This window comes from Phyllostomus hastatus, unplaced genomic scaffold (genome assembly GCF_019186645.2).
Source record: "Phyllostomus hastatus isolate PE091 unplaced genomic scaffold, TTU_PhHast_1.1 phas_contig_40, whole genome shotgun sequence".
NCBI classification, from domain to species: domain Eukaryota; kingdom Metazoa; phylum Chordata; class Mammalia; order Chiroptera; family Phyllostomidae; genus Phyllostomus; species Phyllostomus hastatus.
The window spans coordinates 87,557,539-87,581,159 of record NW_025333872.1 but is presented as its reverse complement, the minus strand read 5'-3'; the positions used below and the strand labels follow the sequence as shown (position 1 = coordinate 87,581,159).

The 23,621-nt window shown below is 45.5% G+C and overlaps 1 protein-coding gene across 2 annotated transcripts in view; it reads right to left on the bottom strand.

Annotated features, from left to right (window-relative positions):
* Positions 1–13,386: 13,386 nt before the first annotated feature.
* Positions 13,387–23,621, bottom strand: part of UST (uronyl 2-sulfotransferase) — a 266,361-nt gene continuing 256,126 nt past the window's right edge. The window contains exons 8-9 of one of the 2 annotated variants that reach the window (XM_045843853.1): positions 16,186–16,465; positions 13,387–14,576 (exon numbers count right to left, since the gene is read on the bottom strand). In XM_045843853.1, the coding sequence (XP_045699809.1) occupies positions 14,477–14,576; positions 16,186–16,465 (380 nt within the window). In that variant the 3' untranslated portion in view covers positions 13,387–14,476. Of the gene's footprint in view, positions 16,466–23,621 lie in introns of both variants that reach the window. The other variant, XM_045843854.1, reaches the window with a different exon arrangement.

Sequence of the window (23,621 nt, the reverse complement as noted above, 5' to 3'; positions counted from 1 at the left end):
ATCTTTAGTCAGGTGAGATCGGGTTTAAATGAGACTTTCTAATGGGGAAGAAGACAAGATCCCACAAAACCCGGGCCAAGGGGCACCTGTGGTCCAAAAGAGGGGTAGCTTCGTGTTGGGGGTGGGACCCTTCCTTTCTGCCCTGACCCCAACACTCACACTCACATGGACTCACACCCTGTCTTGGAGACAAAGGAGAGCCACAGCGCCATGCCCAAGGATCACAGCAGCTCCCGTTTATGAAGCCCAGCTGTGCCACGTTCATTTCCTCCTCACAACTGTCCGTAGGCGACCATCCCTGGGAACTCGAAGCAACACCTGTCCTTATCAGTTAGTAGGTGGTGGAGTCGGTACTTGAACTTGTGCTACGGCGGAGCCCATATTCTGCAGTAGTCCGTCCACTGGTTCCAGAGCCCGCCCGTGAGAAAATAAAAATCAGTGCCTTCTTCCAAAAATATAAATGCGTGTCATTTTCACTGAATGATTGTGTTCTCAGTGTTTTGGTGTTCAACTGTCCACTCTTTTCTCCAAATCATGGCGACGGGAGACAGTGCCCCGCTACCCCCACTGCCTTCCTCCTTTTCTTCTCCTCCGTCTCCTCCTTCTTGTTTTCCCTCAACTAAGGAGGAAAAAAAGCAAACCCTGACAATTCTATTTTGGTTCCATGTTTCCATTCAAGGTTTTTTCTTGGTTCATAAATTCCAAAGGTCTGGGAGCTCTGCTTTATGTGAAGTAACTCATCCTAGCAGGGGACCAGCACAGTTTTGGAGTCCGGGCCGCAGCCACGGCCCCGGCGACGTGCTGAAAAGGTGATTGAGGATTCACTGACACAGCAGATTTGGTTCAAGTTTGATGACGGTTGTTAACTAGGACTCCTAGGGACATCTCAGTGAGAGGCCCTTTCTCCTGTCGGCTGAAGCCTCTTCTCTCTTGAAGATTTCCATGTTCCTTCCTGGATTCTCCACGTGTCTGCTTTTCGGAATCGCTAGAATGGGCAAGTCAGTTCATATTCTCTGAAACTATTTTTATTGTACTTTATGCACAATATTTTTCTTTATAGGATGAAGCCTGACTCTATATTTCTTCCATTTCAAGTGTCCTAAGGATCCTCACCAACAGGACGAGATTGCATGGGGCCGTAGTCAGTCCCACAGCTCCCCCACTCGGGAACGAAACACCGAAAGTCAGGGGCAGGCGGAGGAGTCTGTAGCTCGATCAGCGGCCTTCCTCGCGCCGACTTCACATTCCAGCGTGTTAACCAGCCGGGAGGGCGGCAGGGCTGCCGGCGACTCCTCTCTTCTTTTGAACGTCGTGACCCACGGACTCCGGGCAGCCGTGAAACGTCCACTCCCTGAGCCTCGCAGCCCCGTCTTCAAACGCAGCTTGAATGAGCCCCGTCTTCAATCCCCCCTTCGGGCCTCTGGGGAGTCTCTGAGCTCGAGGTCCTTTAATTTCCTCTCTGGGTGCAGTAAATCATTCCACACACCTTGGAGCAGAAGAAAAGCCTGCTTTACCAGAGCTACCTGCTTGGTTCTTTCAGAGTAAGATTCCCACACTGGGGGATTTTTCTCTCTTCATTTTTTCTTTTTATGTTTTTGAAAGGTTTAAGTACAATGCCCATGGAGCACCCCTTAAATGAACGAAGTGGAAATCAGAAACACAGGATATTTCACCTTGAGAAGCTTAAAAGAGTCTTATCATTGAGAAATGGAGCTTCCCATTTCTGAGGGAAATGACCCTTTGTGATGGACACCTAAAAATATGACAAATCAGGGACTGGGTTTGAATGAATGGAGACATCGAGGACACAGAACAGGCAGGTGGAGAGATGCTGGCTTTACCTGGATGGTAGTATTCACGGGGCAGCTTGGGCTTGTCCACGCTCCTGGCCCCCCCCCAGGCTAAGGCAGGCGGCAGACACCAGGAGCTTCTGTTGCGCCCACAGTGCCAGCGCGGCGTGCAAGGGCGTCCCAGTGGAGCGCATGGATGAGCAGGAAAACAAAGACTAGGGTGAAAAGGTGTGTGCCTTGGAACAGAGAAAACCGAAAAGAGGTAGAGCTGGGCTAACACAAAGGGAAAAGGAACATCTGCCACTATCAAGTAAGTTTAGCCTGAGCACAATCCACGGCGGCCCTGAAGGGGTTAACCCACTCAAGGTTTATCCCATCCACCACCGTGAGGAGACATGATGATAGTTGGCTATTGCGTGTAATTTATGTGGGTGAACTTGAGAATTTGCCTGAAGATTTCACTTTTAGTTTTCAGTTGTTCAAATAATATGGCCCTGAAGACACTGCTCCAAGCTCTGACTGTGACCAGGAGCCCTAGTAATTCAGACAGTGAAGTAGCTTTAGTTTTGCTAAACTGTTTTGGTCAGTGCTGTCCATGCCTCTGCAATTCATCATCAATATCCACAACGCAATCCTCAGAGCTTCGACTGTCTCTCCGAAGGGAGCTGAGCTCAGATGCTGAGCACCGGTGTGGCTCAGCCACAGGGAGGGTCTGGCTTGGACATTGGGAGTTTGAATTCAGGCATTTGCAGGTTACAGTGTAACATGTGTTATAAACCTTTATGTCACTTGAGACTAGTTGAAAGTAAAATATTAAATGTGCAGCAGCTACGAGTCTACCGTTGTTTATGGGGAAGTGCTTTGAAAACTTGAATGCCACAACTCTTGGTCACAGACCACTTTGAGAATCTGGTATAAATATGGAGTGCTTTCCAGGCAAAAGACATATGGATAAGCTTATACCTATAAGATTTTTGCATTTAAATTCAAGAAAGTCACAGATCTTCTGATGTGTCATAGATCTCCCGATCTAAAGGGACCTGCAAATACAAAATATGATTAATTAAAAGTATTCTTTTTACATTTACGCACACATCAGAGTGTAGAGTTGTATATTTAATGTGATCTCAGTGACACATTATGTATAGAAAAAACTGGGAGGATATGCACTAAAATGTAAATATTTGGGTGATGAGATTGCCCAAATATTTGGGCAATTGATTTTTATTTTCTGGATTGGGTTATATTATTCCCATTTGAAAATACTTCACCAGTTTATTTTCATAAAAGTAGCTGTTTCTTTTGATTGACTATGGAAATACTGGGCAGAACTTTAAAAAGCAAATCTCGAAGGACACGTTAGTGGACCCTCCTTAGGGTAGCAGTTTCATTCACAATATTCACCAGTCTCTGGGATCATGCCATCTGTACCATGAGAACCTTCCTCCTGGCTTTCTGATTGGCTCAGAGTGGGGGCCTGATGCGGTTAAACCAATGAGTGTCTTTCCCCAAGATTTTTCTGCACCTCAGCAAGGAGCCAGTTCCCCTGTGGTGACAGAAGCTACGAGTGAGGTCTGGGAGCTTTGCAGGGTGGGCCTCAAGTGCGGGGCAAGTGTCACACTTCCTGCTGATCTGTAATCAGAGAGACACCAGACAATTTCTGGTTCCCATTGCCCTTGAGCCCAGCTGCACCCTGGTCCTTTCTGCATCTTCACATTTCAATTCTGCCTTTGATTTTATACCTTTCACCCTCGCAACAAATTTCCTTTTTGTCTGAATAAGTTAGTGTTGGGTTTCTGACATTTGAAACCAACAAGTCCACACAATTACAAAAGTGTATTTCTAAGTCCTCAAGAATAAAACTAGACCCCAGTTGTGAAACAGATGAAATCAATATTTCTTGACACAGAAAGTGTCTGGCTATTGCTGTCAGGCTCTGTGCAGGACAGAGGGGATTTAAAAAGCGGAGACAAATCAGGATTATTGGTTCAGATCATTCTGTCATTGAGGAGGTGGAACTTGTCTTCTTGGCTCTATGTAGAAACAGGCAGTAATGGAATGATTCAAACCCTTGTGCAAATTAGACTTGTGCAAATTACAAGTCTTTTCTCTCATTTACCAATGTGAAGTTTGGGATAATGAACTTACAAATGAAAGAAAGAGAAATACATTTTCCAACTCAATGAGCTAGAAAATAATCTCTGCAATCGTTTGGCAATCTGAAAATATCTGAGCTCTGCTGGAGAGAAAAATTTCAACAAACTGGTAGCGATGGTTTACATGAACAATCACCTTACACGTGACAGCCAATTCCATTTCAACAAGTGTTTAACTATAATGAAAGTTGTTAGAAATTCTAGGACATGGCTCAATTATTCTAGGAAGATTTGACACAGTGAAATCTTAGAACCTTCTTAATTAAAACATAACTCATGCAAGTGAGAAGCTCTGACTTCAAATCCAATCCTATCTGTATCCCTACTGAAAGTGCGGAAAATTATGTTTTCCATCGGCAAACGTGTGCTTTTACTAAGTATGGAAATGGCCTGCCCGGGTTGGTGTGGTGAGCAGGCCACGAGGGAGACAGTTCCATCTTTGGGGCCTGGTTAGAGCGGCACAGCCAAAGGGAAGGGTTTTGAGTTTACATCCAGATCGACTGTAAGATAATGAGACTAACTTACAATTTTTTTTAAAAATCAACATACGGTAACCTACATACTCTAATTCAAGTGAAAGCTATGTTTATGTTTCTTGGAGGTGGAGAGATGTTATCGCAGTAGTTTAGACTGAGACGTTGTCATTCGAGCTTATATATATTCCTGATGTCTTCAGATGGTTCCAGATTTGGGATTTGGTGTTCTAGTTATGAAGTCAGCACTCTCAGCAGGGCTTTCAAACTAGTGAGCATCTCAGCGTTTATTTTTATTGTGGGTTTTGATATGAATTGCTACAGAATTCTTCACAGAAAGGTACCCACTTCATTCCCACGAGCAGAGTGGGAGTGAGCGTTTCACCATACTCCCTGATCCTCCCGGACGTTAACACACTTAAACATGGGTGTCACTAAGGATCAGCGGTGGTGTCACATTGCTTCGATTCAGATTTCTTTGGTTATGAATGAGGATGAACACTTTTCTCACGTGTCCTGCTTAGCTTTGTGTGGAGCTAGGCTCTGAGAACTAACATGTCCTTTGCACAGTCCTTACTCCTTTTGTTGTCTAGGGAAGTTCCTTACACAGCAATTTGCCTCTTTTACCTGCCACTTCTGCCAGAAATATTTCCCCCATGTGTTAACTTTTAAATTGTGATTTGTTTTGTTTTGAATCTCAGAGACTCTTAATACTTATTTTTTTGTGTGATTTCTGTTGTTGTGCTTATGTGTAAAGTTCTTCCCTCTCCACGAACCAGATTTTTCTGTGGTTTGTGTCTACTTGCACAATATAACACAAATCCGGTCAAGTCACTGGAGTGTGGAGGCGTATTTAGGGTAATAAAGTAAAATCATTTCCATGTCAAATAGTATCTTTTATGCTATTTTTAAAGAGATGAAAAGACGGTATAATAGAAGGGTAGGTATCCATAGTTCCCAAGATCCCAGAATGTTGGTTGTATCTGAGTCTTTGTGCAAAGGGGAAGCCAGCGGAGACTTGCCTTCCCCGCCCCCACCCCCAGTGCTTCTGGGTTTCAGGTTCATGTTATGGCCACAGTCAGGAAAATAGCCAGAGGCCCGGATTTGCTAACAACAGCTTCAGTGTGAGGTACACATGAAATACACATCTCTCCTATCTTGCCTGACCATCACAGGAGATGTGCCTGGAAACCCAGGATGAAGGGAAGAGGAGTCCTTTTGGGAAAGGAGGGATGGGAAGGGGAGGAGACTTTGGGCGCCACCTCCCACTTCCTCACTCTCACACTCCGCCCCTGAGACTTGGACGCTAATTTACAAGGAATGGGACAAGGAGACATTTTTAGATGTCCACTCAATCAAGTTTAGGTCTTTTTAAAATTAATTAATTAATTGTCGTTCAAGTACAGTTGTCTCCATTTTCCCACCACCAAGTTTATGTCTTAATCTACCACACTGCTATTTTCTCTTTATTTCCTTGAAAGTGAGATTTGCACTACAAGTGACAGGGAGAACACAGTGAAGATCAAACCGGGTACAATATAGGTCTTACTCTGTAGAATCTCCACATGAAAGGCTTGTGTCTGGAATAGAGCTTCAAAAATGCCCCCAATGAAGAGCCACCATTTCTATTATATTTAATCACAAACTCTTAGGCAAAGAGTTCGGATACTGCAAATGCTCCTGGGGGAGCCCTGAAGTTATTATGTGATATGCATATCTAGTGAATGAAGAAAAAGAAAACTTATTTCCTATCATTTCAGAGTCATGATTTAGAGAAAGGAGTGCTAAACAAGGAATCAGATGGTTCTAGAATCAATCAGTTCAGCTACTATGTGACCTCGTGTAAATATCTGTTTCCTCTTTGAGCCTCAACTTCCTAATCCATGTGCCTAGTTACACACAGGCTTGGTATAACATATATGAAAGCATTTTTAAACATGATATGCAGCTATGCAAATGTGCAGCATAGTATGTTCAACTGAAATGAAATATGGCCTCTGACCTAAACTATCCAATCAGATACAAATGCAAAATACTCCTTGCCTTTTTAATTTAAGAATTCTAAAATATTTATTTAGAATTTTTAGTTTTAGCATATCTCTATTTCAATGCCTAGTATTACACACAAAACCCTCTTTGGGGATGAATATCAAGACTGGATATTGGTCAGGGTTGAGCTTGTCAATACCAAGAACATTTATAATAATGGAACCTTTTACCTTTAAATCACTTCAGTGAAAGGAGGATGTACTGGTTAATGACGGTCAGCATGAGAATGGTGAATAGTGTCTGATTCCTGTTTTTCTTGGGCTGTGTGATTGGCCAGTTTGCGCAAGGCTAGTGCTCACGAGCCTGGGGTCAAAGGTTTGTTTTTAGGTCAGTTAGTTCTGCGGTGTTTTCTCCACCCTAATTGGTTTGAAGCAGTCTAAGATGGGCAGGTTTCTAACCCACGGTCTTCACTAGAAAAATTAAATAGGAGGGTCACCTATTGATGGTGCATCAGCGCCCTGATGTCTGAACGTGCTTACCTGGAAGGAAAATAATGATTAGTATAGAAGAAAAGAAATTGCTGGACCTGGAAAGAAAACACTTGTTTTGAGGGGGAAAAAATCAAAATAAAAAATTCTGTGTATTTTGGGTCCAATAAATTAAAACTGGGTTTCCCAAACTTTTTTACGTCATGGCACATCTAGAAAATGGTCAGGGTTGTATAGCACTGTGGTGTTGTTGACTTAAAGGAATTTGGGACCCGGTCTCAGCTGCTGGGGGCCACAGAGAGGGCTGAGCGCTTCGATGCAGCGCCCACTGGGAGCCCCGCCTCTGAGGACTACGACAGAAAGGAGGGGTGAGCAAGCACGCTGGACTCGTGGCGCGTCCACACTTCCCGAGCTGCGTGCCTCCGCCCACTGAGTCAGCTTTCTCACCCGTCGTCTCATCGTTTCATCGATGTCGCTTGCATCTCAATCCAAGCTGGAAATACGCGAGTTAATGCTGTGCCTCCCCTTAGCTCCTTTTGGTCTGTTCAACTCAACAAGTATTTCCTGAGCGCCTTTGGGCAGGTCGGACACTAATTCCCACCGATTAAAATCAGCCATGGCAGTCACGGTGCCATTTTCAGGTTCTAGCTTCTGCCCTGCTTCTTCTCCAGTCCCACGGTCAGCACCCCAGGCCACGGCCCCGGTCCACACGGGGATGGCTGACAGGGTGTGGGCCGTCTTTCCTCACCCATACAGAGTCCCAGGTGGACTTCATTCAGCTGTTCCCCAAACCTTGCCCACCACCTGCTGGCCAAGCCCACCTAAGAGGTAATAAGGCAGGGAGCCCAGTGATATCTGCTGGCTTGCTAGTTAATTTAGAAAAAGAAAAATCATTTCCTTATGTTCCTCTCTCTTTCTGAAAGGTCTAAGGGAGCCCCATTGCCCTTAGAATAAAATAAAAGTTAGTTTCAAAATCCGTGGCAGTCAGGCTCAGTCTTATTTTGAATATTCAAATGCACCTCCTTGCTCTGCCACTTACTAGGCTACCGTGGGCTCCTTATTTAACTGTATGGGGCCCTAATTTCCTGTTACACAAACAGGGTGCAATATCTTTATTGCGAATCTGTTGAAAGAGCAGAGTGATCTTTTTGCTTTACATCTGCCCACTAGTTTCTGCAAATCCCACAGTCCCTGGAGTGGGACACATCCCACACGAAACCTCCTTGTTCAAGTCGTCACTGAGCAATCACCGTCTCCCTATTTAGCCCCTAGGCGTGCCCGTAAGTTCCCATGTTAAAAAAAATGGAAGTGAGAGTGATCTGAATCTTTTCTAGTTCAGACTGCCCTGATAACAGGCAGTCCTTGACGGCTTGTGACCTCCTTGTTTGTCTCACGTACTCACTTTCCACTCACCTTTACCACTGCCTCAGTGGGATCACTTGAGGGTCCTCATGACCATCAAGACACCACACGAGTCCCCTCCTGATTATCAAGTCAGAATTTCAATCATGTCGTCATTATACAACACACTCAGGAGAGATGAGCTGATAAAGACCGATTGTAATAATACTATAGGAATTTAAAAATAATAACCCATTACACAGTAGGTCCCACAGCCTGAGAAAGGTAATAATTTACTGATCAACTGATGGCATGTGGGTCGTGTTTTAAGTACGCTGACCATGAATTCCTTCTGGGCCACACTGCTCTAAAGCATGGTAGGAAAACAAGCAGGTATGGGAGAGAAATTAGGTTGGAAAGACCTTGGGATTCCTTGAGTGAATTGTTATGGATACAGCTCCCCCTAGTGTACTGAACAACACAGGTACCTCAGTGAGCAAAAGCCGAGCTCAACTCTAAAGCTGGGCATTCCCATCTCCAACCACCACTCTCACCTGAGCAACCTGAGATCTCTAGGGGGCCACTGTATGCCTCCCACTGCATGGCCAACCACAGGCCAGGGAGGAAAAGGGGCAGATGGCCTTTATCCAATTTGATTGCAGCACCGGTTGTCATGGAAGTAGTGAATTCATTAGAAGTACCCAAATACTATTAAAAAGCATGAAGATTTTTTTCTAAAATGAGCTTCTCATGAGGTAGGAGAATGTGATTAGGAAGAGTAAGCCAAACTGAAAGGTGACTCCTTGTGCATTTTACCAAAAATGTTATTAGCCTCATCTCGTGCTGATCAAAATGTTAACCATCTGCAAATATATTTTTCTCAAGTGGGATACACGGACCATTTGGAAGACTGAAAAATGGAACCATGGCAGAAGGCAAGTCATGCTAATGGGAAAAATGACTGATAGTAAAGCCACGTTTCCCAAAGCATGATGTCCGGAACACTCACTCCCTGGGGTGTCAATGGGTCTTAACAAGGGTTTCGTGGCAAATAGTTTTTGAGAAATTTGGGCTTCAATAAAGATAAACTGATTTTTAAACTACACTCCTCCTCCCAGTTTTCAGTATGACCTTAAATTACCACGGTGCTGTGTGACACTAGACCTTGAACTGCAGCATTTCCCAAGTTTAACACAATCACTGTTTTGTCCTTGTCTATCCTGTACACCTGGTTTGTGAATTATCCTTCGGGAATATGCAGTGGATTAGAATTTCATTCACTTTTTTTTTAAATAAAAAGGTTTTATTTATTTATTTTTTGAGAGAAGGGAAGGGAGGGAGAAAGAGAGGGAGAGAAACATCAATGTGTGAGAGAAACATCGATTGGTTGCCGACTGGGGACAAACCCACAGCCCAGGCGTGTGCCCTGACCGGGAATCCAACCAGGGACCTTCTGCTTTGTGAGACAACGCCCAACCTGCTGAGCCACACCGGTCAGGGAGAATTTCATTCACTTGCAATTGAAGATGGAGAACAAACAGAAAAGTGTGCCAAGGGAGGAAAGAAAATAGTAGGTGTGTTACCAGCAGCAAAGAGGGTGGCTGTACGGAAGTTTGTGGGGAGTGTCATAACGCTCTTTCTCAGGAAAAACGTTAGTAATGCCACATGTTAAAGTCTCAACCCCCGCTACTCCTACAGCAGGCTCCAAAGGAGCAACCACGTTGAACTCATCACTAGCCCACGAAGTCATTGCCAGAGCTCTCCTGCAGTGTCAGAGCAGTGATGGTGCCTCTGAGAACGAAAAACAGGGCTCCAACAAGTACAGTTTTCTGACTTTTATTAAGACGTGTTCTCTACACAACCTGCACTAAATTACACAGCTGTTTAGGCTTCTTGTTAACAGGATCACAGCTGCACAGGGCATGCTGCAGAAGGCAGAGGAAGCCTGCACCTTGTAGAAGCTGGGAGGGAGAGATGGATCCTGTAACACGCGGCCAGATTGACTCCTCCCAAAGAGAGTGTTAGGGAAAAGTGGAAATCCGTGGAGTGGCTGGTCTAGGGCGATGGCACAGGATGCTAAGACTACCTCCTGTGGGGCACAGTGTGCCCGTTCCTATCGCCTCCACTCACATTTTGAGAGTGCAGCTGGGCACAATACTTGCTAACATGAGGGACTGGTGACATCTGTGGACCTGGACTTATGCGTAATTCTGTTCTCTCTTGCTGGGGACATAGCATTTTGTGGGAAAAGAAATTTTTTTCTGCCCCAGAACTGTGGCTTTTAGTCTCTTAGCATACGGGGGTAGGAGGGGCAGGTTTCAACTCAGAAGCGGCTCTTGGTTCTCAGGGACCATCTTATTTTCTTTCTAATGTTTTCCAGCTGGGTTGACTTCAGGCCTGGGGAGGTCAAGTGATTTACTTAAGCACCCAGTGAAACAGACCAGCTGGGACTTGAACTTGAGGACTTTGCTGGTGCATGGTCAACCTCTCTGCTTCCTGGTTTAGCCACCTCTCTGTTCCACGCAGCCGGCAAGCTGTGTCTGGCGCAGGCTGCCCCGGCTCAGGCCCGGAGTAAGAAGTGTGTTACTTCTGAACGTTCTGGCAGTGCAGCGTCAGGCAGATTGCTCCATGCCTGCTCCAAGCGTACAGTGTCTGGCGAGAGCCAGAATGAAGATAGCTACACTCACATGCCAAGATTCCAAAAGGAAAAACTTAGCTCACATTTTTCCCTTGCATGGTGATTTTTCTTCCCCTCCTTTCCCCCCGTCTCTCTTTCTTTCTTTCTTTCTTTTTTTTTGTTTTGAAAAGGGAATCCCCATGTTTACACATTGAAATCCAAAATGCACAAGTGGTCAGTTCACGATTCCGTGACCCATGAACATCTGTGGGCCTGGGTGTTCCTTGGGAATGAGCAGCGCGCGGAGCTGTGAGTCAGGCCTGCCCAGGCGGAAAGGAAGTCTCGAGTGAGTGAAGCAGCCGGTGAGCGAGGAGGCCCGCGAGCGCTTGGGGCCTGGTGATCCTCCGGTTCTGGTTTTCCGGGGCACGTCTGCACTTGACTTCACCTACTTTTATGAGCTTCCCGTGACTTTATTCTTTGGGGGTGGGTCCATCTGAGAACCCTTACAGGAAGTAGGACATGAATCTTCATTTTGCCTTTAAGAAAAAGAAAACTCTATAATCTGAGATGGGTAAACGTGGCCTGATCTGTTTATCCAGAAACAAGAACTTCTCTGTGTCCTTTCAGTAGAGAGAAAAATCTAGAATAGAACATATGTATTTTGACATCTCTCTTTGAGGGCTAAAGCAACTGAAAACCAGTAGGGCCTCCCTCTGGGGAAGGGGACCCACAGCTGGCAGTCGGATCAGAGCCTTGGGGGGCGGGGCTTCAGTGGGAAGGTGGTTCTGGGCTCGGCTGACTGTGCCTCATTGTTTCTGCTGTGGATTCTGGGACGGTGGATGGACCCTGACGACATCAGCATGGGATGACTTTGCATCTCCCGACCTTGGTTCCCTCATCTGTGAACGAGGGAAAGGACCAGGTAACTGCAGAGCCCCAGGGCAGCCCCAGGGTAGCCCCAGGGTCTGTGGTTTTAGGCTGGCTTCTCTCCTCATCAGGGTTTTGTTCCTCTGCTTTAATTTTCCCGCTGCAATCTGGGTGTTACGGGCGGAACTGTGTCCCCATGAAGTTCGTGTGTTGCCGTCCCAACCCGCAGTACCTCAGAATGTGACCTTTACAGGTAATCGAGCTAAAAGGAGCTTGGTGGAGTGGTCCTTAGTCCAATATGACTGGTGTCCCTATAAAATGAGGAAATTTGGGCACAGATATGAGCATGCACAAAGGGTAGAGCCTGTGAAGACAGAGGGAGAAGACAGCCACGTGCAGGCCAAGGAGAGAGGCCTCGGTGGCGATGAACCCTGTGGCCACCGTGACCTCAGACCTCCAGCCTCCTGAACTGGGAGGAAACACACTTTTGTTGCGTAAGCCGTTCGCTCTGGGGAACTTTGTTACAGCAGCCCCAGCAAACTGATGCGCTGGGGCTGACCACGATGACTTGTGTGTGAACGAAGTTCCGTGTGTTTTTCTTAACAGACTCTTAATCTTGGTTTCAGCTAAAATAATCTTTTCTTCCACAGGATATTCAAAATACCTTTAAAAATCGGTTTCTTTGTTCATCAGGTGTGAAGTGAGTTTAGTAAAATGAATCCTCTTTATTTTTACTAGAAGGGAATTTCACAATTTTGATCCACAGAACTGTTTTTCTGAATGGCTAGGGATCATCATTTTGCCTTTTAAGAACTATAGACGTCATCTATAAAATTCATTTAAAGCCACGCAGCTCACTGGATAAACTCGCAGGCCACAGGACAAAGAGCGTCAGACCAAACAAGCACCTCCCACAGCGGCAGAGTCCAGGTTTGGTCCAGTGCTTCTGCCTCTCACGCTCACACAGAGCCAAACACCAGGTGGCCGGATTACAGAACAACAAATTAAGTGATAAAGAAAAGTAACCACAGACCACTGTGCTGTTTGAGACTCGCAGATTCTTTCTGAAGTAAAGCACGTTATCACCCAAATGGATTTTTCTTTCACTTAGTACCAAGGTTCCTATTCTGTGCATGTATACAAAGTAGTCCTGTGCGGTTGGAAGGCAGAGGCCAGTGTCTAGAAAGCCGGGGCTTTCCCTCTCTCTGTGTAAGTTCCCTTTGATGCGACAGTGAAATGTCTCAGGGCCAGCATTTCTGGATCAAAACGACTCCCTCAGGAGGTTAGAATCACCCAGCTTTTGAGGATCTACATGTCTGAGAAAGAGACCAGCAGGTGGCACGCCCTTGCTTTCCCGGTCATTGCCGCCCTGCCGCCCTGGTACCCGGTATCAGAGGTTGGCAGGGCCAGTGAAGCAGCCTGGCACCTAACCAACCAGTGGGCACAGCAGTAAAGTCAGTGGCTGTCTGGGGAATTACAGACGTAACTGGATGAACGAGTGGTTAGCTCAATGTTTAGTGTCATGTGATTATAGTCATGAGAGTTTACCGATTTTTAAAAATACGTCTTTCTAAAAATGACACCTTGAGGGAAAAAGGTTGGCTAATTCAGGAGGCTGAGGAATCACAGGCACTTTTGTTCCAGGTACCAACAGAATGGAACACATTTTCAACTCATTGACATTCGTTTATTTACATGGGTAATGAATAACTTAAGGAGCACTTCGTCTCAAACACAGATTGCTTTTATTTCAGCTCAGCTCGTTCAGTTGCATATATAGTTTTCAGTTTCCATCAATGTCAAACACCATTTTTTTCCTTCTTAAAAAAAAATTTACAAGCACTTTACGGCACTCAAGGAAAGTAGGCTGAAGGTTCATAATAATAATTTTCCTTTTAAAAAACATCCATCAGACCAAAATAAAATCATTTTAATTAACTCCTTCCTGAGTAACTAAAACCTTGGAATGTGCTGAAAGGTTATAATAAATAAGGCAGTCAAAGATCAACCAGCTTAAAATGTATTTTTTAAATTAAACTATGTAAAATGTACAATATATTTCATGAAGTACAAACTGTGTTGGGCTCAGGGCCAGAAAAATGTTTTCATCTCAGCCAAGGATACTGACGGAGCGCTTTGCCCGTATGGACCTAAAGGCTGTTGGCTGGGACAAAATAACCGTGAGGCCCTGCGAGTCCATCAGTCAGCATCTTTTGTTGTGATGCATAACGATCACTGCTGACGATCAATGCCGTTGAACACACAGGTAGACGTGCTCGTGTGAACCTGCACTAAGAGATAAGGTACATTTGTCAAATGACCAACCGTCCCGATGTTCTGACCAGAGCAGAGAGAACTCCCAGCCAACTCGACTGTGTTTCCAGAGAGTGAGACTGTATGTGTGTCAACTAAGTGTCATTCTTTCTGTGCGGTTTCATAGGGTTGGCTCGCAACATGCCAGGCGGCGGTTCTTGATGTTGTTTGGAATGTGGTAACTATTCTTCGAGTTGCTTTTTAAGGTATGTCTAGAATGGTAGGGCCCTGGTCTCTCTAAACGGGACAAAGGACATTTCCTCTTCTCTTAGAATCGATCGCAATTCTACGTGTCCCTTAATCACTTCGCTGCCCCAGTTCTCTGAGGCGGAAAGGAGGCCCCCAAGTGGCCCAATGCTGGACTCGGTGCCTCTGCGGTCCCAGCCTTCACTGGACTCCTGCGGGGTGGAGCCTTCTCAACACATCTCATGATAAAGTAGCGTTAGTGCACACTGGACAGGTTCCAAATGACTTGCTTTATATCTTGGCTACCGTCCAACTTTAGTGAACGCAGAAAAAACTCTAGAGAGACTTGTTGGTTTCTGAAAAGTAGAAAATGTGTAGCTTGTGTAAAGTTAGAGTCTTATTTACTATTAAGTATTCCCAACTCACACTTTGCTCTCGAAAGGCTGGCTCTAGGGGAGGAAAAATGAAGAAGACAAAATTTGCGGCACGAGTCCTGCCTGCCACCACCACCTGCACCCCTGAGTGTCGGCTGGCTGGGTATCGTTCACCCAGGAGTATCTGTATTTTTCAGGGGCAGGGGGCAGCTAAAGAGGGAAACATTCCAGAATCCAGAGAAATGGGTTTCTAGTGATTGAATGCAGGCACCCTGGATGGATGGCAGCTGGTGGGAGTAGCACGGGGAGGAGATGTTTTGGAGACACGACACTGCCCGACATCTGCTCAGAGCACTTTGGGGGCAGGCACCTTCTCATAAAACCGCTCGAGCAGTCCCCTACCCAGGGCTCTTGCTTCTTCTCTTCTCAATATCCTAGTAAGGGGTCTCAGGAGAGAGCTGCTCCCATAAGAAATGAGACCACAGTTTTCCTGCTGCCTAGACAGAATTCAGTACCTCCCCCATTTTTTTTTTTTTTACCAAAAACAGGTACCTCTGAAGGGACTAGATGGTGCAAGACCTCAGATACTGTGGGACCCCACTGGCCATGGGGGTGCCTGATGGCTGTGGATGCATTGCCTAATCAGGCTTAGCACGTCAGCCACAGGCTAAGTGTCAGAGCTAAATTGGTTCCTGGGTATCCAGTTAAAACAATGCTGGGAGAGAATATTTCTTATTGGGTGCAAAGGACAGGACCATACCATTTTCCTAGGCCAGGTGACCTCCAGAGCCAATCAGCTTTGCCTATACTCCTTATCCCACAGCAAATCAATTCTTTTCCCTGCCGTGCTACTTTGAAATCGGTCAGAATGGTGCTTGGACATCGCATGTCTCAGCAGAGCCTGCCGCGTTCTTTGACCTTGAAAGGTCCTCAGGGCTCCGGACTGGTAGGGGCTGTGACTGTGGCACCAGCTGACTGGCTCCTTCAGAGATGGCAAGCAGGCTGCCCTTGGCGAAAGTGTCCCCTGGGACGGACCAGAGGCAGGATTCTACCTGGGTGGGTAGGTCCCACTAATCCAGGGACGTCCTCTCTTTGATGTCCTCATCTGTCTTACCTTCTCCTTTTAGATCCTTTTGGAGTGGGTTTCCTGCTCTCTGAAGTGGTTTTGTATTTCTACCAAAATATACAAGTCTGGGTGTTTCCTACCACTGAGGTAATATTTTTACAAGTCATTTTTACAAATGATAAGTTATTGGGCTACGGGCTATATCCCACCCTCCCCTTTTCTCTCATTATATTGGGGGGGGGGAGCTATTTTATGACGAGATGCCTTGTGATGGAGTCATCTTAGTGTACCTGGGAAGGGCCCAAGGAGCCAGGAAAAACACAGAATAAAATTAAACAAATAAAACCCGCAAAACCGGGCATCTCCCAATGACCCCAACCTGTGGGAATGTCTAGTTCCGTTTAATGCAGCCGAGCATTAATTTAGTGCCTTCAGGATTCTTCTTCCCCAAACGAACAAACAGAAACACATTTCTGGAAAAGGGAGAAAAAGCCATTGGAAGCCACACAGGGCTGGCACCATCACCTCTTATAAATATCTTCGAGCCACTTCTCGTCATCCTGTTCCTCGTCGCCGACGGGCTCCTCGGTCTCCAGGGGAGTTGGAATGAAGAACTGGGGCCTCAGAGCGGGCTGGCTGACGTGCGACTTCAGTCCGAACTTGCGCTTCAGCAGGTGGAACTGCTCTTTGACGTAGTGGTAGAACTCGTACTCGTACCTCATTCGCTGGTAGAGAATCTGCACGGCCTCGGGGGAGGGGACAGTCTTCCTCACGGTCACAGTCATGTTTCCAAGTTTCCTATGCTCTGGAAAAGAACCGAGTTGAACGTGAGGCTTTAACTTGAAAGGATTAAGGGTGAGGCCATGTCATGACCTGCATAAAACTAGCAGCTCCTAAAGGAAGAAACTCAACAGTCAAGGAATGGAAGGTGAAATGCATTCCCAACATGATTTGGAAAGATTTCACCACAGTGAAGTATCACCATCAACTGACTAAACATAAACTATCTAACGTCCTTTTCATGCGGCGTGAGCGATGCAATTGGACCACCATTCAGTTATTAACTCTAAGATAGACATTCTTTTGAACGGCAAAATCTGCCAATTTTTCACCTTTTATTTCCCCCTATACATGTAAAGGGCTTTGCTTTCGGAAGGAAGCACAGAAAAAGCTGCCTCACCACTTTCTGATCATCTTGGTTTTTTTTTATTAAAAAATGTTGACATCTATTGCCCTGGCTGGAGTGGCTCAGTGGATTGAGTGCAGGCTGCAAACCAAAGAGTCTCAGGTTCGATTCCCAGTCAGGGCACGTGCCTGGGTTGTAGGCCATGACCCCCAGCAACTGCACATTGATGTTTCTCTCTCTCTGTCTTTCTCCCTCTCTTCCCTCTCTAAAAATAAATAAATAAAATCTTTAAAAAATATATTGACATCTACTAATGATAGTTTAACTTGATGCTGAATCCATTTCCATTCTACTACTCTAGCAAGGCATTTGTCAAGAGAAATAAGGGAAGGACTGTTAGATTCCTGAAATACAATTTTAACCTCTGTATATTTTAAATGGTTATTTTTTATAGTGGTAAAATATATAACTAAAATCTGTTTAATTTTATATTAATGCTTAATAATATCAATATATTGCATATATGTAATATATATTTATATGACAAAATTTGAACCATTTTAAAGTATACATATCAGTGGCATTAATTACATTCATAACGCCAGGCAACTGTCCCCACTATTGTCACAGTTCTCCCATCACTCCACACAGAAACTCTGTACACATTCAATGTGGACTCCCTGTATCCCTCCTCTAGCTACTCTTCATTCTGTTTATAAATTTGCTTATTCCAGGTACCTCGTGTAAGTGGACTCATACAATATTTGCCCTTTTGTGTCTGGCTTTTTTCTCTTAACATAATCATTCCAAAGTTCATCCACGTTGTTGCATGCATTGGTACTCCGTTCCTTTTTATGGCGGAATAATATTCCGTTGTATGGATACAGCACAGTTTGTTTATTCCTTTATCCCTTGGTGGACACTTGTTTTTTTTTACCTTTTGATTATTGTGAAGAGTTCTCCTATGACCATTTGTGTGTGAGCATTTGTTTAAATCAGTGATAGAAACCAACGCAATCATCATGATGTGGCGAGTTTCTCAGTTCCAGGAAAACTTTTCTTGGGTGTTTACTTAGCTTGAACTTGTAATTATGGGACCCGAGATCTACAGAATTTGGGAAAAGTCAGCCTTCTTGCGACGACCAGCATTTGAACTTAGTAATGTTCTCCCTCGAGTGATTTCTGGCCATCCCTTTACCCTGATTTATGCTACCCAAATTTCACAAGGTAATGAGAGATATCTAATAAGGTTTATATTTGATGTCTCAAGTGGCCTTTCAACCACATTTTAATTACACAACACCTCAGGATCTTGGTGAAAGTGTTTTGGCTACTTGGTAGAACTAGTCAGAACAACCACTAGGAGACCGGGTCCTGTGTTTGCTGGACAACTCTACAGATGAGGGCAGGTTTTGAGGTAAGAATAAAGAGGAAATTTTCATTTGTGGCAATAAGACAAAGTTTTGAAAGACTCCTTTTTAAGACAGCAACGATAGCTACATGTATGTATTTCAGTTACCTCAGTCCTCCTTCCCCCTCTTAGCCTCCTCCCCACATTCCCTGTTTAAATCCGAGGGACAGTGACAGCTAGTTCAGAGGATTCTTAGTAAAGCTAACTTTTCACCAAGCGCTAGCTTTGCGCGAATATTCAAGTCTTGCTCCATCTGTCCGTCTCCTCTTTCTCTCCGTCTCGCCCTCAGCCTGCCTTCTCTCTTCTTCACTGTCAGCCTCTCCTCCACTGGCTCCTCACCAACATTCAGATGCACCCGAGTCTTTTCTCTCTTTAATAAAATTCTTGTCTCGGTGTCCCCTTCCATATTTTATCTTCTTTTTCTCTTCATCACTGCCGAACTTCTTAAAGAGTTGCATGCATTTGTTATCATGAAATTTCAACTTCTACACACAACTGAGCTCATGAAAACCTGGCTTGTGTTCCCTCAATACCCCACTGAGATGACTCTTGCTTCCTTGCTGATAATGCAGTGCGTATTGCTCATGCCTTCCACTGCTTCTTAGCATGACCTCACAGGACTATTGGCCACGTGCTCCATATTGAAACCCTCGCTTCTGTGGTGTCTGTAACAGCATTTTCCTGGCTGTCCTGGTCTCCTATTCTCCACACCCAGCCCCCTGTTGCTGGCCACCACTCAAATGTCAGTGCTTTCCAGGATTCTGGTCCAGACTTCTGCCCTTCTCCCTTCCTTATTCTCTGGATGGCCTCATCCAACCCTCTACCTTTCAGGTTTCAGGCCATCGTGGACACAAAACCAAAAGTTTATTTAAAATAATTATGGTCTTTTGGTCCTTTTGTTTTTCACGGAGTTGGCAAATTTAACAGGAAGGTTAATGATATTGCCAGAGGGTAAGTCATGGTTAGAAGTAGGAGTGTTTTTTGTGACAGGAGGAGCAGAGATTCAGATTAACCATGGATGGCGAACACTACTTAGGGGTTTGGGTTATGCCCTTCTGAGTGTTATTTTACTTAATATTCTCAATAACCTCGGGAGGTGTCATGACCTCAACCTTTGGAGATGGGAAGATAAAAGCTCTGGGAGATTAAATGACTTATCCAAGGTCACACAGCTAGGAAGTGAACAACAGAGCTGGAATTTGAGCCTGGATTTGCATTTGTGTTAAGGTTTCCACTCACTAAGTATGTCGTCATAACCACTGTGAAGCTTTCGTGAGCTTGCAGAAAATTGTCACCTTCATATGGAAAGACTAGAGGGCAGGTTGCCTTGTAGTGTTTATAGACAACTTTTAAAATCACATTTAGCCCTGGCTGGTGTAGCTCAGTGGATTGAGCGCGGGCTGGGAACCAAAGTGTCCCAGGTTCGATTCCCAGACAGGGTACATGCCTGGGTTGCAGGCCATAACCCCCAGCAACCACACATTGATGTTTCTCTCTCTCTCTCTATCTCCCTCCCTTCCCTCTCTAAAAATAAGTAAATAAAATCTTTAAAAAAAAAGAATACTATTTGCTTTAAAAAATCACATTTCGAAGACATATGGTTATGTGTCTTGCTGTGCACTAATCGGTGCTATGGAAAAGTCATTCCATTGCTGAGTACTTTTGTAAAATGCCAGACTTTTCCCTCCAAACAAAACAAAACGATGTGAACTGTGGAATCAGTTTCTCTCCAGATTGCTATAATAGCAGTTCTAGAGGAAGTTGTTAAGGGTTTTTTTTGGAGACTGTTGTTATTTCAGCCACAAAACAGTCATGCTTTAAAGATCTATACTTATTGTTAGCACCCTTTGGGAAGGGAAGTAGCCCTTGGTAGGTGAATGTATACGGCAGAATGTAACCATCGACAAGTGAAGACCTCACCCTACGAGCGTCTTTTGAAATTAGTGGGAACCAAGACACGAGTTCAAGGGGCTCATGTCTCTTGTGTCCACTGGTGAACAGTTCAAAAGCAAGATACAAAAACAGAGCTCCTTCCGTTGAGGAAGAGATGGCAAGCACACAGCCTGAGGTTTGACGGGCGGACTGTGTGACTTGGCCTGTGTGATATTTTTTAAGAATTGGACTTCATTGTTTTAAGACGTGGTGTATTTCACATGGAAGTCCGGATTTCTGGCTTCTCTCAAAGTGAGGCAATATTCTTCTGGAGCTGAGTGTGGCTGCCCCCTGAGAGAGGCCAGTTCTCTCCATCTTGTCTCAGACGCTAAATGCCAGTTCATGCTGTTATGTTACCTGCTTGGCTGCTAAATAAATGTGACTTTTGTGCTCCTGCTTGAAATGTTTTGAAATTCCGGGGTTCCTAAACCAGGAAGCAAGGGCTTTGTGTAAGGATTAAGGCTCCAATTAGACCTCACTTGTGTGTCCAATGTCACCTTTCTTTCTTTTTTTTTTTTTTGCAAATATTTATTCAAGCTTTGGGTGTAGGCACAGGAGTTATAAGCAGTGAATGGGACATTAGCTGCATCATCACAGGCATTCTTGAGGACTGGGAGAGAGTGAACATGCGTTCACTCCTTCCTATAACGATTCTACATATGGGATACTGGAACTCAGTAACTTCCCCAAGGTCACACAGCTGGTACGTGGGGAAGCCAGAAGCTGGGTCTGAAACAGTGACTGCGGAGCCCAGTTTCCTCGCCCTTCACGTTGCTCGCTCACGGTGGGCTGGGGCTCACGTGTCATGGGAGAATCCTTCTTCACAACCTCGTCACCACGGGGAGGACGGGGCATTCCACTCTGGCTGTTTTGATAGCATTGACATGTCCTCTTCTTCGTCAGAAGTCCCTCGTGGGGAGACCAAACCTCAAGGGCTTGTCTTAAATACTCCACACGGCACTGGGTCTTTTATAACTACTGTTTGACTTTTTGATCATGTAGACCTGTGCGGTGCATGTGTGCCTGAGAGGACAGGGCAAGTTTATATATTTTAACCAAAAGATAAAAAACTTTCAGGAGGCCTCTAAGACACCATCAAACTTCTGAAATTTTCCCACAGATTTTGTTTTTCTTAACATCCTCACCAGTTTCATCTAGCTGTCCTCCCAATGAAGCTCATTATGCTGCCAGTGCTCAGGATAAGGTTAATACCCCCTTAATACCTCCGACTTTGTGCTTCCACAGCTCAGCACCTGGGGAAACACAGTGCCCTCCGTGCACGCGGGTGGGATGAATGAAAGAAGCCAACAGAAGGAAAAGAGTGTTGTCAGGCCCAAAGGAGGCTTGGCTGTGTCTGTGAGGTGCAGATGTAGCCAAGTGGGGACAAAGGCAGCACCGGAATGTACTCAATAGAAAATTCCCAAGAGGCGCATGAACGTGAGGTGCACTCTGACCTCTGGGCTCCCCTGGGGTCTGCTCATGCCCGTGTGCAGCTCTGTGGTTCAGCTGCCTTTTCGGGACGAGAGTGCTGGCCCGTCAGGTGTTTCCGCCCCTGCTCTTCAATGGATACGCCCGTGTTGGCAAAGAGAAGCTGTGGTTTCAGGATGCTTTCAATTTGTTTCATTTATGTACCGTTAGGGACTGGACAAAAAATACCCTAAATTATTTTCACAATAGTTGCAGAAAAGCTCCTCAAAGCAGGCATACTGGCGTTGAGCGATGAAATGATCAGAAGGGAAAGCAAGCAAACAAACAAAAACCGACCTCCGATCTGGCTACTTGAACAGCAAAGCAAAGACTGTTTCTCCACACAGGCCTGTCCAAAGGCAGCTACGGAGTCAGGGCGGTGTGCGGACAGGCGTGTGGGCAGACTCTGGGAGGCCCCCAGGCCCTGTGCTCTCCCTGAGGAGCGGAGGCCCACAGAGTCACCGTGGCCCTGGGTGGGGGTCCTTTTGATATCTCTGACCCCCCAACCACAGAAAAATCTGTACTTAGTCACCCAATGATGGCAGAGAAAAAACAGGTCAGTAGGGAGACTGCTGAGCTGGGTCGGTTTTCTGCATTATTAAAGCTTTATAGAGAGTGGTCAAAACAGCTCATTGTCCCCCCCTGCCACACCCCTCAGAACAGCATATTCTGCATAGAGCCCTTCATTTGCATAGAGCTCCCTGGACTGGTGTGTTCTCACCTCCCCACCGCCACCATGATCTCTCACAGTCTTCAAGGCCACCCATTTTACCTACAGTTACCAAGAGCCCGAGAGGTCACAAGACTGGCTCAAGGTTACATGACCTGTAAGTAACAGTTCTGACTGGAAAGTGGGTGTTCTGGTTGCCAGCCTAGCACCGTTTGGGGGTACAAATGGAGTGGAAATCTATAACCGCCCACCTCTCCTTCCCCTGTGTGTATTCTGGCATTAAGGGGATCGGTTTAAAAGAAGGACCCGAGTGTTCTAAGTCAAGGGGAATGCTTGGTAAGCCTGGGAGGATCTGCTGAAAAACCTGCAAGCCAGCAAAAACCGTTCCCAGGCTGAAAGGAGCTGTGTCTGATTCGGTTTCAGTTCCCCAGCACCCAGCTCCTGGCACCTAACCACCCTCCACAACGGTCTGTTGGTTTGAAACCTGTGTGTTAAATCCATCTGTAAGGCTGGATTAACCCAAAGGGCAACTTTCGGTGCTGTCTGTACATATTTTGTTTTGGCTAAATTCTTGCCATAGTTGAGGGTCCTCCCTGAACAACCTTTCCATCTCTAGGAATTAGATGTATCTAGGGTATGCTGATACAGGAGTTTAGGATCATAGGTTGTTGTGGCCAGGTAGTGGTATTTGCTTTTCTTAGCTGCTTTACTGGAGAACCCTGTGTTACAGCAACAGGCCACTTGTACATGCTTAGCAAAGCGTGAGACATACTGTGATAAGGGACATTTGACACAAACACGAATACCTATGCAGAAAGACATAATATACACTGCAACCTAGTATTACAGAATTTATACTACCTATGCTATTTACTACAGTCATTAACTAAAGAAATCCAAACAAGGTAGGGGCAAAAATGTATCTGTGCAACCTATTAATACTATTCAATTACTTAGTTTGCCACCATTTGTAAGTGCTGCTAAAGCAAAAGAAAATAATTCTCTAAGGAGTAACACATTCATGCAGGTCCCATGCACGGGACCCAAGTGCCAAGGGCTTTGCTGTGGATGTCATTTAAACTGTGGTTCTTCAGCCAGTCTCAAACACTCCCTGGGGGAAGAACTTAGGCCAGGACACTGGTAGCATCCTCAGGAGGCCGGCATCTTGGGGAAAGCACTACGAAGGAAGAATTGTACAGCGCCCTTGGGGACACACCTTCGCTCAGCACTGAGCACAGTCGTCTGCACAGAGTGCACTTGCGGGCGGCAGGCGTGCGGGCTCTGGCTCCCGTGGCTCCTCCTAAGGTGCTCCAAGCACACACTGGGAGTCTGACTTTTGAATGTGGGGATAGCCA